Genomic DNA, 13,951 nt, shown 5'->3' on the forward strand with positions numbered 1-13,951 from the left:
ATTTTGAATTGCCTGAATTTGATTAACTTTACTAAGATTACACATTTAATTCAGAGTATATGCAGCCTACTCTGAAATGGTGCAGGTAAACATAGTATATATGGGGAGAAAGAGAGTGATAAATATGGCAAAATATTTTTTAAAACTAGTGGCTCTGGATAAGGATATGTGGAAGCACTCTGCACAATTCTTTAACTTATCTGTAAGTTTGAAATTATTTAAAAATAAAAGAAAATTTTCAAATAAAAAGAGTAGTTTGCTGAAGGGCTTTAAGAAAGTGGGATTCAAAGGATGTTATTGAATTAGGGACAGTCCAGTGGCTCAGACTAAGACCTGTCTGTCTTCTTCAGGGACCAGGGGAGAGGGAGTAGGATGGGAGGAGATTGAATAGGGAGAGAGAAATGATTAATTTGAAGAAAAAGCAGTAAAGGCAAGGATCAGCACTGGCGGAGCAGCCCGCTGATAAGTATGAAGATAAGATAAAGAAACTGCCTCTGGAAGAGACCGCCCAGTCCTTTCCATCTTGGTCACTTAGCCCAGCTACTTCTCTGTTGCACACACATATCCCACGCACAGAACAGCAGCTTTGAAACCCAGTTATTGTGAAGTATGGTGAAAAGTAACTGAAAGGGGAAATGCTATGAATTCCCGGAGCGTCTTTGAAGTAAAAATCTTTTCCATTCTTCCTACACTTTGGGGGATCTGGCAACAGAATGTTACCATGGCTAAATCCAGATGAGGTGCCCACTGGAGAATGCTCTGTTTGGAGGTACACGGGAGGCACTTGTTTGTTCATCAAAATTCTTCTGATTTAAATCTCTGATAGATCTGGGCCAGTGAGCACACCCTCTGTGTGTAGTTTTACTGGGTGCCTGCCCTTCATCTGTGTGTCTGTGACCATTTATGTTTGCTCACAGCCCAGAACAACAGATCTGTGGAGAAGGTACCAAAAGAGTGAGCTTTGCTAAGAGTTTTGACCTTAGTGGCCCTAACCAGGTGGCATCCAGATTATTGGAGAAGGATTAGCTCTTCTGTGGAGTCATGATTCATCCATTTGGAGCAGGGGCTGCTTGGGCACTAGTTTCTCCCAAGGCTTAGATGCTAGCTATCCTTGGATTCTGTGATGCTAAGGGTTCCAGGTCTGCATTGGAGCAGCTGAAGAACACAATTTTGTTTCAGATTTACAAGTACTTAGCTATGCACTTGTTTAGTGGTGGGGGTGTGAATGTTTACTCTGTCCGTACATAAGTAGACGTGGTGTCTCGAGAACCTGAGGATGTGGGGGAGATAATGAAGAGATAGGACTCCTTCCTTTAAGAGGTTTATAATCTATCTGAGGTTTTTTATCATTACATTTTTGAAAAACATGATAAGATTCTTTGATGTTCCCCTTTGATCGAGGAACTTTGGGATGCCCATTGTCTGCCTCTTTTGCAGGGAAGGTGGGATAGGAGCTGTGTGAATGAGGCAGGCAGAATGTGGGCCCAATAAGACTCCAGCTTTTGATTTTTTTTTTAAGGCAAAATCCAGATGTTTTTACATGTAAAAATCTATTTTCTCAACATTACTTATTCTAATTTTTAAAAACAATGTTAAGATTACACTATAAACACAAGAAGAGGCACCTGTACTGGCCAAAAAGTGAGTCCTGTTTGTGACCTCCAGAGAATTCACGGGAAGTAAGGTTCTAGCAAACATGATACATGAACAAAGAAGACAAGAGTTTTTACTCTCCAATCATTACCTTTTAAGGAGGATGAAGGGATGATTATATTTGTTTGTTTGTTTCTGTTTTCCTTTTTCTTAAAGCCAAGATTAGCCATGTTTTATTTACCTACTATCTTAGGGTTTGAATATTCCTGAAAATCATGACCTGGCTCCTGAAACCTTAATGTATAACAGCCTTGCCCCTGCAGACAGCCCCACCGGAAGCATCAATGCCTTGACTTGGTGCATTTGCAAGCAGACTCATTTCCCAGGGTGGGGCAGCAAGGATTGCCATGTGGGAATGAAGGTGGAGTAGAGGTGCTTGAGATGGAAAAGGTAGGTAGTCTGGTTTTAAGGTGCATCTGGTTTTAAGTAATTTGTCAGCATATGACTAAAAAGCTATGACAGAAGCTCTGCAAGGCCCATTCCCTCCAGATTTAAAAAAAAAAAAAAAAAAAAAAATTGGTAGATGGGAAGAGGGTGAGAAATTGGTGTAGAAAAAAATATCGGGAAACCTTAGAGATGTGCCTGGGAGAGATGGTGGAGCCTGCTGTCAGAGACATATCCGGTACTCCCAGCCCCTCCCTTCCAGGATTGAAAACAAATCTTGGCAAAGGCCAAAAGTCGGAGCAGCCATTAAATGTCAAATGTGGTTTGTGCTGATGTACTGAAGAGATTCTCTTGGGTATGAGATTGAAAGCAATGATAACTTATTGCTTGGATCTTCTCAGAAAGACATGCTCCTCTGTGAACTTTGTCATTCTCTAGCATTAATGGGTGTTCTGCATCACATACTATTTTTATTACTAAAAATCATAGTGTCTTACATTTGTTGAGTCCTTTAGCCAAAAACTGTTATACATAAAATATGCACCTTCTCATTTAATCTTTGCAACTGCCCCCTTAAATGCCTTCATTATTTCCATTTTTCTGGAGACCTATGACCTAGGAAAGTTGTGATCTAGGAAGCTAGGAAGAGTGCTTCAAATATAAGTTTCCCAAAATGGCATCTCTAAGCAGAAGAAGATGGTTACAGTTATTTTTTTAAATGGTTATCAACATTATCTTACCTAAAATGTTAATAGACCTCTTTTAAAGCACATGACCCCTGCTGCAGGCTAAATTTCTATTCACTTTTGCTGTAATTTGCTGTTGAGCCAGTTCAAATTAAAACCTAGAAACAGATTTGCCAGATTGTAATGGTTTTTAGTTGACACAATCCCTGATTGCTTGGCCTTCTTCTTTTAAAAAAATATCTGGGGAAACACACATGAAAGTTGCATCACAAAAGTACTTCCACTTCCTCAGAAGAAAAGGCATCAGAATTGGCCTCTCATCTAACAATTATTAAGTTAGCTGTATGCTGATCCTTTTTCCTTTAGCATCTGCAGTTTATTTTTATTGAGGAGTTACAAATATCAAAATATACATGTTATATTATAAATATATATTATGTGTATAATATATGTAATATAACATGAATAAGTATTATGTAAGTTTATATATGTACATATATATCCTATGTTATATAAAATACTACATTTTTATGTCACCAATTTACTTATTTGACACATTCTAAAATTGTTCAAGATCTTCTAATTCACTGACATAGCTTCTTACAACCAGAGAGATCCCAGTGAAATTTAAAAGAACACGAACAATAAACTATCATTACTCTCTTTAATATAAAATGACTAGAAGCCCGGTGCACGAATTCGTGCATGGGTGCAGTCCCTCAGCCTGGCTAATGATCAAGGCCTATGGGGGGTGGGGGAGGGCGTGGGAGGTTGGCTGTGGGAGCGCACTGACCACCAGGGGGCACCTCCTGCATTGAGCATCTGCCCCCTGGTTGTCAGTGCACATCATAGTAACTGGTTGACCAGTCCTTCCAGTCATCCGGTCGTAATAGTCACTTAGGCTTCTATATATATAGATGTCTGGTGCAAGGTTTTGGAGAGGGGAATTGACAACCTAAGACTTTTATTTGGAGCTTGAGTAGTTCTTTCTCACCAGCGAGAGCAGGAAGGCTTGTTAAGACAAACAAACAAACAAGCAAACAAACAAACAGAAAACAGATTATTTGGCCCACCTCAGCATTTCTGATTCCTCAGGGCTGGCAGAGACCTAGAGTTTATACTTCTAGCAAGTGCTCAGATGATGCTGCTGCCACTCTTTGGAAACAATTGTCCTAAATTGTCCCTCTCTTTCTGCTTCTCCTCCTTTAATCTTCCCTCCCACTCAGATCATTTTCCATCTCTTTCTCTTCAAAAATCAACCTTGTGGTGTTTTTCTTTTTTTGCCCTTCCCTCCTTTTTTCCTCTCTCCTCTTTCCCATCTTCCCTTCCAAGATGATAACTGAGGCATCCAGATGGAATATGTTTAGAAGGACTTGTTCAGAGTATTTATTCACATAACAATATTTACTGAGCAACTTACAAAGATTCATTTATTCATTTATCCATTCATTCCACAAATATTTGTTGAAACTGTACTTTTATGCCAAGCTTTGTGCAAAAAGAACAAGACAAAAAAGACTCTGTCTTAAGGGAATTCCTCATATGCCCTGGGAAGGCAGATAGTGTCATTAATGTTCTGAATGAAACAAATGGATTACTGAAATGAAGAACAATAAAAGGACACTTTTTCCTTGTGAGGTCAGAAGGAGCCTGGCCCCTTCGGTGTGTGTTGAAGCTGAGACCTAACGGTGGAAAGGAAGATAGCCAAGCAGAGCACCTGGGGAAGAGCGGTCCAAGAAGATGAAACAGCAGGCACAAAGGCCCGGGGCAGGAAAAAGTTGGCTCCATGGGGGTGTCTCCAAAACCGGAACTGGAGTCTGACAGCTAATGCTCAGTCAGTATTTGCTGAATAAACAGTGAATTACCAGACCTAAGCTACTGAAGCGTAGAAAGCAAGCAGGAGGGAGGCAAGAGATGGGCAGAGGCCAAGTCACAAAGACAATTTCAGGTCATGGGTGAGGTGTCTGAATTAACCAATCAACTTTCCCAATCTGCTCTGCTCTTCTCTCATCCCCACAGCCTTCCCCCCCTAACCCAAGGCCTGATCTGAATGAAGTAGCTGTTCTCAAAGTGTGGCCCCTAGACCAGTCGTATCATTTGACATCTATGTTGTTAATGTGACAAGAGCCACACTTTCATCCATGAATTCATTATTAATGAATATGTAAGTGATAACAATTATTCATTGATTGCTATGACAACTTGTTTAAAAGACAGCTGCTTGTTCACTCAGATCTAACCAAAGCAGCCCCACCTTTCCCTTGCAGGCTGGGAAAGGTTCCTTAGTGGCAAAGAGAAGAGGTTGTCCCCTGAAAAGTTACAGGGTGGCTGATCCCAAATTCCTGGAATGCAGTAACTTCTAAAGCAAACGCAGTGTCATTTCGCAGGATAAATAGGTTCAAAAGAAATTGAGGAATTCCAAACAAAGATCAGAACAAAGGAATCGATTTATTTACACTTTGTTCATTAGTTTCAAATAAACTTGTAAAAAAGATGGTATCTGGCAGCCCCGTGTTGCCTTGAACCCCTTACAATTCTAATTTTTAGTATTAGTATAAATGCTTTTAAAAGGAAAAATGTAACAATAATATCCTGAATTTAAACTTTCCCTCATCGTTTTATATGTTACTTTTAATGAGTTATTTAGGACCCACTAACTTTTGGGGCACTCTGTGTGACCGTTAAAATCCCCCCCCCCCAAAAAAAAAGAAAAGAAAGAAAAAAGAACTGGCACACTAGCAGTTACATAACTTTGGAAAAGAAATGCCTGTGACTACTGGTCCTTTCTTTCATGCATTGCTATGATTCTTCATATAATTGACATTAAAATAAATAAAGGACAGCACATGATTCTAAATATATGTGTCTCTCAAAAATCAAATAAGTGTGCCGAAACCGGTTTGGCTCAATGGATAGAGCGTCAGCCTGCGGACTGAAGGGTCCCGGGTTCTATTCCGGTCAAGGGCATGTACCTTGGTTGCGGGCATGTCCCCAGTGGGGGGTGTGCAGGAGGCAGCTGATCGATGTTTCTAACTCTCTATCCCTCTCCCTTCCTCTCTGTAAAAAATCAATAAAATATGTTTAAAAAAAATCAAATAAGTGCATATAAAGAAGTCATTCCTTCTTTTCCAATTTCCTATTCCCAAGGCATTATTAGCAACTCACTGTTAGTAACACAGAATTTGGAAGCATCTAAACTGTTGTGAGGAACCTTTGCCATTACTTGCTTGGTTAGTCCTCCTCAAATGTTGCCTACACAAAAGGAAAGATTATAAGAAAGGACTGTTACACAGTCTACTGGAAATGAAAGTAACTTAAAAATTAACTTATAAAGTTGCTGGCATGTAGTGTTTTTTTAAAAAAAGATACTTGGTTTTTTCGACCCAGTGATCCCACTTCTAGGAATATATCCCAAGAAACTAGAAACACGAATCAGAAAGGACATATGCACCCCTATGTTCATAGCGGCACAATTCACCATAGCTAAGATTTGGAAACAGCCTAAGTGCCCATCAGCAGATGAGTGGATTAGAAAACTGTGGCACATCTACACAATGGAATACTATGCTGCGGTAAAAAAGAAGGAACTCTTAACCATTTGCAACAGCATGGATGGAACTGGAGAGCATTATGCTAAGTGAAATAAGCCAGTCAGAGAAAGATAAATATCACATGATGTCACTCATTTGTGGAATATAATGAACAATATAAACTGATGAACAAAAATAGATCCAGAGACATAGACATAGAAGCATCAAACAAACTATCCAACCTCAGGGGGGAGGCAGGCTGGGGGTGGGTGAGAGATCAGCCATAGGACTTGTATGAAGGAAGAGGTCAATGGGGGTAAAAGGATTATATAATACTTTAAACAATAAAGAATTTTAAAAATTTAGTAAAATAAAGATAACAACAAGAACAACAACAGCAACAAAATATGCTTGGGAAAACTTGTAGAATACAGGATCTACTTGGTGAGAAGATTCCAAATCTGAGGAACAATTTATGAGAAAATTTTATAAACCTCGGTGGAAAAGACAGGGGTGAGCAGTAGAAGTTAGGAAAGCACAACCTATGTGAAGAATAAATTTTCAAAAGAGCAAATAAGCTGATTTGGGTGCAATCTATAACTAGGTGGCCTGACATTTGTACAGCACATTAGAGTTTGCAAAGGTGCTTTAACATATGTGATCTATTTATTCTTCGTAATAGCTCTGGGAAATATTTAGAATAGGTGCTATTCCAGTTTTACAGATGAGGAAGTTGTCCTCTGAATACAGCACAAAAAGAAAAAGATGTTGAAAAGCAAGAAATCTGAAAAAAGACCCCTGTAAAGGCTGAAGGTGGCTTGTAGGCTTGCAGTATCTGAGGGAGGGAGGAGAGTGCGATTTCTGGTGGTGCAGAAAGGCATGCCAGGCTGTGAAAGCCCTTGAACTTGGAGGCAAAATATGAAGGGCAAAAGCATTTTTGTAAGACAAATGACCTGAACAGTGAAATAGCAAAGATTCAGTTTTTCCCAAAATACACACATGCTTTAAGTTTGACCTTTGAGTGTTTGTTAACTCAAAGGAGATTTGAAATCTTTGGTCTGACAGCAGAGGAAAGCCCATGAATCTCTGAAGGAGTAAAAATTTCATGTTTTCATTAAGAGATTAAACACACACACACGTTTCCTAAAATATTTTAAATAATTTTTACTTTTCCTGCTTTTCTTCAAAGTAGATAGCAGTCAATAGAGTAGCCAATAATATAGCTTTCTGTGTATATAATCTATTTGAAAAGAAGGGAATATGTCATCTTTTTCATTGAGTTAGCTCTAGAGAATTCTGATTTGAAAATTAAAATGTGAAATTTCATCTCTTTTGACAGCTGTTAGGGATGGCACCCCTCAAAAAGCATTCAAACACTATAAAAGCTATTGCAATATTATGTTATCACCTGTTAATTGTACAACTAAACATTTTTGTTCTTTTGTTATTGGGAACTGTTGTAAAATCCATTTTCAGATACACAATCATTCAGATACTGAGGCAGTTGCTAAAAAGCATATAGTCAGTCCTGAAAAGTGAATAAACTTCTTTATTTTATTTATTTATTTATTTTTGTTATATGTGGGGGAGCTGAGCCATCAATAGTATCTTCCACAAGCAAGAGTTTATATTTCTTTCTTATATTCCTTGGACATTTATGGATGAAATGGCTTTAACTACTGGAGGGTCAGTGGTGAAACTGCTTTGCCTGTGGGTTGAACAATTGGCAGTGATATTTGTTCTTGGTTAGCACCAGTTGCATAGCATTTAGGGAGGACACAGACCTCTACAGAAGAGGAAGGGGAAAGTGAATGGCAGAAAAAAATTAAGGTCAAGTTGACAATGGACAAGATCCTTGGGGGGTCTTTTTCTCTTGCTGGTGTCAGAAGGATGCGCATTGGGACAAATGAATGCTTTGAGGTGAGAAGGGCAAAAGCACTCTAATAAAAACCTTCAGGAGAGTGTAAATGACGCCGGGAATTCTGTCGTGGTTAAGTTTAATCCTGGGAAAAAGAGGCCCTGGAGAAAGCAGATGAGGAAGATAGGAAGGAAGACAGGGAGGGGGAGGCACTGGGCGTGGAGGGAGGAAGGGCCAGGGGTCGGGGGCTGGAAAGTGAGAGGGAGCAAGTGCTGATTGTGGCTAAGGCGGCGGGGTTGGGGACCACAGAGTGGGGAAAAGTGAAAGTCGAGGGGAGGGGAAGAGAAGAGGAAGCAGTGCTCCTGGGATCCAGACAGGACCCCTAGCCGGGAGAGGGCGGCGCGGGGCGGCGGGGGCCAGCGGGGGGCAGCTGGCCCGCCTTGAGCGCCCTTGGCAGCCTCAGGCGTTGGCTCCTCTGGGCTCCCTCCCTTGCCGGCGCATTGTTCCTTTGCCGGGAGACGAGGAAATTGCCTTTTGATTGCGGAAGTCCGCGGACGGGGCGCGGGGCGAGGCAGAGCGGGTCAGAATGGCAGCGTGGGAAGGGCGGCGCGCTGCCTGCCCCCGCCGCCTCTCGCGTCCGCAGCCCGCCCGGGGCGGCAGCCACAGTCGCAGCAGCGGCGGCCGCTGCAGCCCTCGCACGTCGCCAGCCTCGAGGGAAGCGCTCTGTGCCCGCGGGGCGCCCTGAGCGCGCGCAACACGTGGCCCCCAACGCGGCCGTCGGGGCCACCGGGCACCGCAGCCCCTCGGCGGAGCCAGGGTGGGAAGCACTGGCCACTGGCCGCGATGCTGAGCCAGGGAGCCGGGTTGGCCCTGTGCACCGCGCTGAGCCTGCTGCAGGTGAGTGGACGGAGGAGAGGTCGCGGGCCGACGCGCGCCGTCCCCGCCCCGCAGAACCAAACTCCCACTCACTCCACTTTCTGGTCTCCTCGGTTATGTTTTGGGGAGGGAGGTGGCCGAATTTCTTTATGTCCCTTGGGAAGAAAGATCCTCCTCTGAGCCTCCAGCCAGACTGTCAAAGGAAAAAGAAAAGCCACTTTTTTCTCCTGCTGCTCTGGGGAAGGAGCAGCTGGGAGGCCTTTGCCACCCACCTCCCCCACAGGCGTTTTCTCTGCGGGGTGCGCCAAGGGATGCGCTGGGGCTGGGGGCGAGGGTTGAGTGGCGGCGGCGCGGGGAGCTCGCTGTGGAACGGTCCCCGGGCAGCCGGGGCTGGGGGCTTCAGCTGCTGTCTCTGGTTCCTTTGCAGACCGGACTAGGCGAGCCGGCGAGATGTAACTTCACCGTGACCGAGTCCAGGGTCTCCAGCCGGGCCGCGTCTCTCCGTTGGAGAACTTTGGGGCCGCCCTGTAACTTCAGCCTCATCTACAGCAATGACACATCGGGGTTCACGCGGTGCTACCCCGTGAGGATAGACAACACCACCTATGAATGTAATCCCAAAGATTTACAAGCGGGAACCATCTATAACTTCAGGATTGTGCCTCTGGATGGAGAAGAGAGAACTGTGGTCTTGCAAACAGGTAAAGGGGTGACAGGTGCTTGTTGGATGGCCAGGCCACTCCGTGCGGAGCCCTGCCTCATCCAGCTGGTGTTTCATTTGAGTCCCAGGCATACAGAAAAATAAAGGTAAAAAGTGCCTGCGAAGGTACATATCCTCAGGTCTGGCCAGAAGCCGCTTGGTTGGCTCTCAGAGACTTCCTTAGTGCTGAAAACAGCGGGCTAGCCGCTTCTAGGATACAGCAAAGAGACACCGTGGGCTGTGGAGGGAGTTTGTTAAAGTTGATGTGGTTTGAGCTTCCAATCCATTAAATTGTCAAGCCCTGGAATAATTTTAAGTAAATGTTTTTAGAATAAATAATGGAAGTGCAATGATTAGGGATATGCCTTTCCTCAACTTAGTTTTATTTTTGGAACCAGGATATAAAATCTTCAGGAGTAGAATAGAGCCATTCATAAGAGAATATTAGAAAAGTGCCTTGAAACAAGGGTACGAAAATAATTTTGTATTACGTAACTAAAACTGTGAAGTATCAGAGAACGTCCTTTGGTTACTCTGCACCTCACACTTTCGGTAAATCCTTCCATGCATATATGCATGCTAACTTTATCTTTCCTGCCTCCGTTTGCTTATCTGTATCCTAAGTGTGGTAGACTTGGTCATTTAGCTCCAAGTTCTTACCGAGTGCCAGCCACTTAGGTAGGGACTCTCATTCACCTTACCTCATTAACCCCCATGCCACCCCCAGATGTGTTCTAACTTCTCCAACGACTTTGATGTCTTATGACTTCAGTTGTCTTCCTTTTAACGTTATCTTTATTTATTGCAATAGGGAAGACTTACTTTTATCCAGAAAGTCAAATTTCACTGAAAAATTCCAGAAGTTAAATTTAGAAATGCGTTGTCCTTACTATGCTTTGACATGCAGCCTGAACAAAGATCACTTCTTCAGCTATCGTTCTTTAAAGAGGTGTGAGAACTTTCCGTTCTCAGGATCAGGAAATGGAACTGGGTTCATGAAATTAGTCAAGCAAATATTAATTCTCTTATTTTTTCAAAGAAAAGTTAAGAATGCCCAGTTACATCACTTGACTTACTTCAGATGAAACTTTTAGATAATTTCTGAGATTTGCAAGAATTTAAATTGAAAAGAAATACCACTTGTTAAACACTTAGTTGTATTTTTATATAGAATCAGAAAGACTGGAATCAACCAGGTAATTAGAATATTTTATAGAAGTTTAAGCAGCTTGGTTTTTAGTCATAAAGTTGTTGGTTTCTTGGTATGTGAGCATAGTTTCGTGAACACTCAGGTTGCTAATACTGTTAAATTTATGCCAGAACTTCCAGATGTATTCATTACATTTGATAAGATGTCTGTGTTGAATGGACCAGATGATTTTTAAAAACAGGTTAGCCTTCGGAAGCTTATGGGAGAAAGGATGAAGACATTCATAAGCCAGGATACAGTCATTTGACCCATAGGTTTTACTTTTTGGAAATGAACGGTGATGGAAAAGGACATAGTGTGGGGGTTACTAATTAGAACGCCCTTTCAATTTAATTATGCATGTAGGTGTTTCAAGTCCAGAGACATTTGTGAAATGTAACAAATATTTGAATTTTATTAACTATGTTGAGTTTTTAAAAAAGGCTTCATCAGCATCCAATGTGTTAGCATTCAGGTTCTCATCATTTTCCCTAAGGAGTTACTTTTACAGTACCACAGGTACACTTCACACCACACATTTTATGCGCTCCATGATGAATATGAAGCATGAAACTCGCAACTGATGTTTGTATAATGATAATTTTTCACACTTATTTGTATGATGGTATAACTCTTCTTAGGATTCTCCACATTTAACAAATAATTGTATTGAAGTAAACATTTTTTTTTTGAAACTTAAGTTTTAAAATCAGGTATCAAGGAGGATATTTTTGGTTGGTTGTTTATTTTTTGTTAATAGTGCCATCTATATTTTAAGGATATATGTGAATTTTTCATTTATATAAGAGAAAGGACCAGTACTCCTCTATATTAATTGCTAAATTACAGAGATGAGATCTACAGATTATACTTCTGTGTAATAAAGCAGGACCAACCAGTGGTATATAATATTAACTCTGAGATATAACTTCAAAGAGAAAAGTCATTCAAAGTGTGATGTGCTATCCTTATGCCAATCTGCCTGTCTTGTTGGCTGCAATAAAAGAGTGAGAGCAAGGCATGACCTGGCTAGAAATGCAGCAGTTGCTTAGATTATCTCTGTATCATTCCAAGTGTGATTTGTCTGTTTGTTTTTCCTGATAATTTTCTAAAAGAACTAGTTGTTTTGGTGTCATATAGACACGACCTTAAAGATCAAAATTTTAACTAAATGAGAACTGTTTCAGCAGTCATCAATTTTCACTCCGGCTTTTAAATTGGAACAGCAAAATTTGTGTATTCATATTCAGTTCAGCAAACATTTATTGAGCATGGATACTGCAGTGACTAACACCAGGTAGTGACTGGTGAGCTTATAAAGACGATGAACAATACATGGTGCCCTTGCAGGGCTGTGCAGAGGTGAGAGAAGGTCATGATGAAGGTGGTGTCAGACCTTTGCCACATCGTTCCTGGGTGAAAACCTTGCCCTGCCTCCTGAATGTATGTCATGCTTTCCTAACCACGGAGAAGACCTTGGGAAGGTCTCAGGTTTCTTCAGCCACTAAATCATCTATGCAACAACCATAGTAAGTTGACAGCCAAATTACTTAGTTGTGATTTCATCAGAAATCAGATATGAAGATAGCTGATATTGGAGAACCCAGCACTTTTGCAACACTGTGTCCTCAGTTTAGAGCAGAAGCTGAGAGCTGGTAGCCCTTAGGGATGTGTAGGTGTCTGAATAACGGCTCTTTTATTTGGCTCACGTAGTGTTTGTGAAGAGTTCAGTTTGTTTCACCAGCATTAAAAAATGGAAAATTTACATAAAAAACAGATGTATGGATTCTCTTAAAATACTGGAAAATTTGGCAAAACTGGGCCATCAGTATGCCTAGAACTCTCTAGAGCTGAGCTGTGGCTTCTCTCTTTTTAGTTACCAATTCATTTGGCCACTTCATATTTCCTTACCTGAATGCATCCTAAGGACATTTGAGTTTGTTTAAATAAAATTTTCTGGTTTTCATTTAGAACTTTTGGGGGCTTTTATCCTCCCATCAATAAGAAGTAGTTTTTTAGCAACTAAAATGGCATCTAGTACATGGTACATGTTCAATAAGTATTGACTAAATGGATGGATAGATGAATGAATGAGTTAATGAATAGATTAAGAGTTGGATCTATGCGTGAATAGATAGATAGATAGATAGATAGATAGATAGATAGATAGATAGATGATAAATATGAATGAAATAAATGAATATTTTAGTGGGAAAATGTACACATACTAAAAATACGGCCTATTCTCCTTGGGTTATGGGTAAGTTATGGAGCCCAGGGAAGTAGACTAGTGGTAGGGAACTTCACCTGTAGGAAGAATATCTTAGTGGTATATGCCCTCTTGTTAGTTAGTTTCACCTACTTATTCATGAGAGGAAAAAATCAGCACTTTTAATATGGTTAATTCCTTTGTCTTTAATAAAGAGCATTTTAGAAACTGTAATTACCAAATTGTCATATCAGCTATTATTTTCATTTCAAAATGTTGTTTATTGCACTAACTTACTAGGGCTTCCACAGCAAAATACTACAGACTAAATGGTCTAAATGATAGAAATTTATTTTCTTATAATTCTGGAGTCTAAACGTCCCAGATCAAGGTGTCAGCAAGTTTCTTCTGAGGCTTCTCTGATTCGCTTGCAGGTGGCCACTTTCTCACTTTGTCCACACGTGGTGTCCCTCTGTCTGTGTTGTCTGTGTCCTAATGTCCTCTTCTTATGAGGACCCCAGTCATATTGGAATGGGATTCCCCTAACAATCTCATTTTATTACCTCTTTAGAGGCTTTATCTCCAAATACAGTCACATTCTGAAATATTGGGAGTTAGAGCTTCAACATATGAATTTTAGAGGTACACAATTCAGCCCATAACACTTACATAGCTTTAAACATAGGCCATGATTTCTGTAAGCTATTTGCCTCGAAATCTCTTGCAGAGCTTGTTATAAAGGCATATTTTTGGCTTCTACCCAACCTGTGATGAATTTAAAAAGAGTGGAGTCTAGGGTATTTGATTTTAAACAAATATCAAGGTGGATCAGTGCACAGTGGAGTTCAAGAGCTATTGGCATAGTT

At 41.1% G+C, this 13,951-nt stretch overlaps 1 protein-coding gene across 2 annotated transcripts in view; it reads left to right on the top strand.

Annotated features, from left to right (window-relative positions):
• The window catches only part of PTPRB (protein tyrosine phosphatase receptor type B), a 119,131-nt gene that overhangs the window by 17,488 nt on the left and 87,692 nt on the right, over positions 1–13,951 (top strand). The window contains exons 1-2 of one of the 2 annotated variants that reach the window (XM_080660471.1): positions 8,633–9,008; positions 9,415–9,688. In XM_080660471.1, coding sequence (XP_080516597.1) covers positions 8,955–9,008; positions 9,415–9,688 — 328 coding nt within the window. In that variant the 5' untranslated portion in view covers positions 8,633–8,954. Of the gene's footprint in view, positions 1–8,632; positions 9,009–9,414; positions 9,689–13,951 lie in introns of those variants that run through there. The other variant, XM_080660472.1, reaches the window with a different exon arrangement.

The sequence above is a fragment of the Plecotus auritus genome (genome assembly GCF_963455305.1).
Source record: "Plecotus auritus genome assembly, chromosome: 3".
Lineage (NCBI taxonomy): Eukaryota > Metazoa > Chordata > Mammalia > Chiroptera > Vespertilionidae > Plecotus > Plecotus auritus.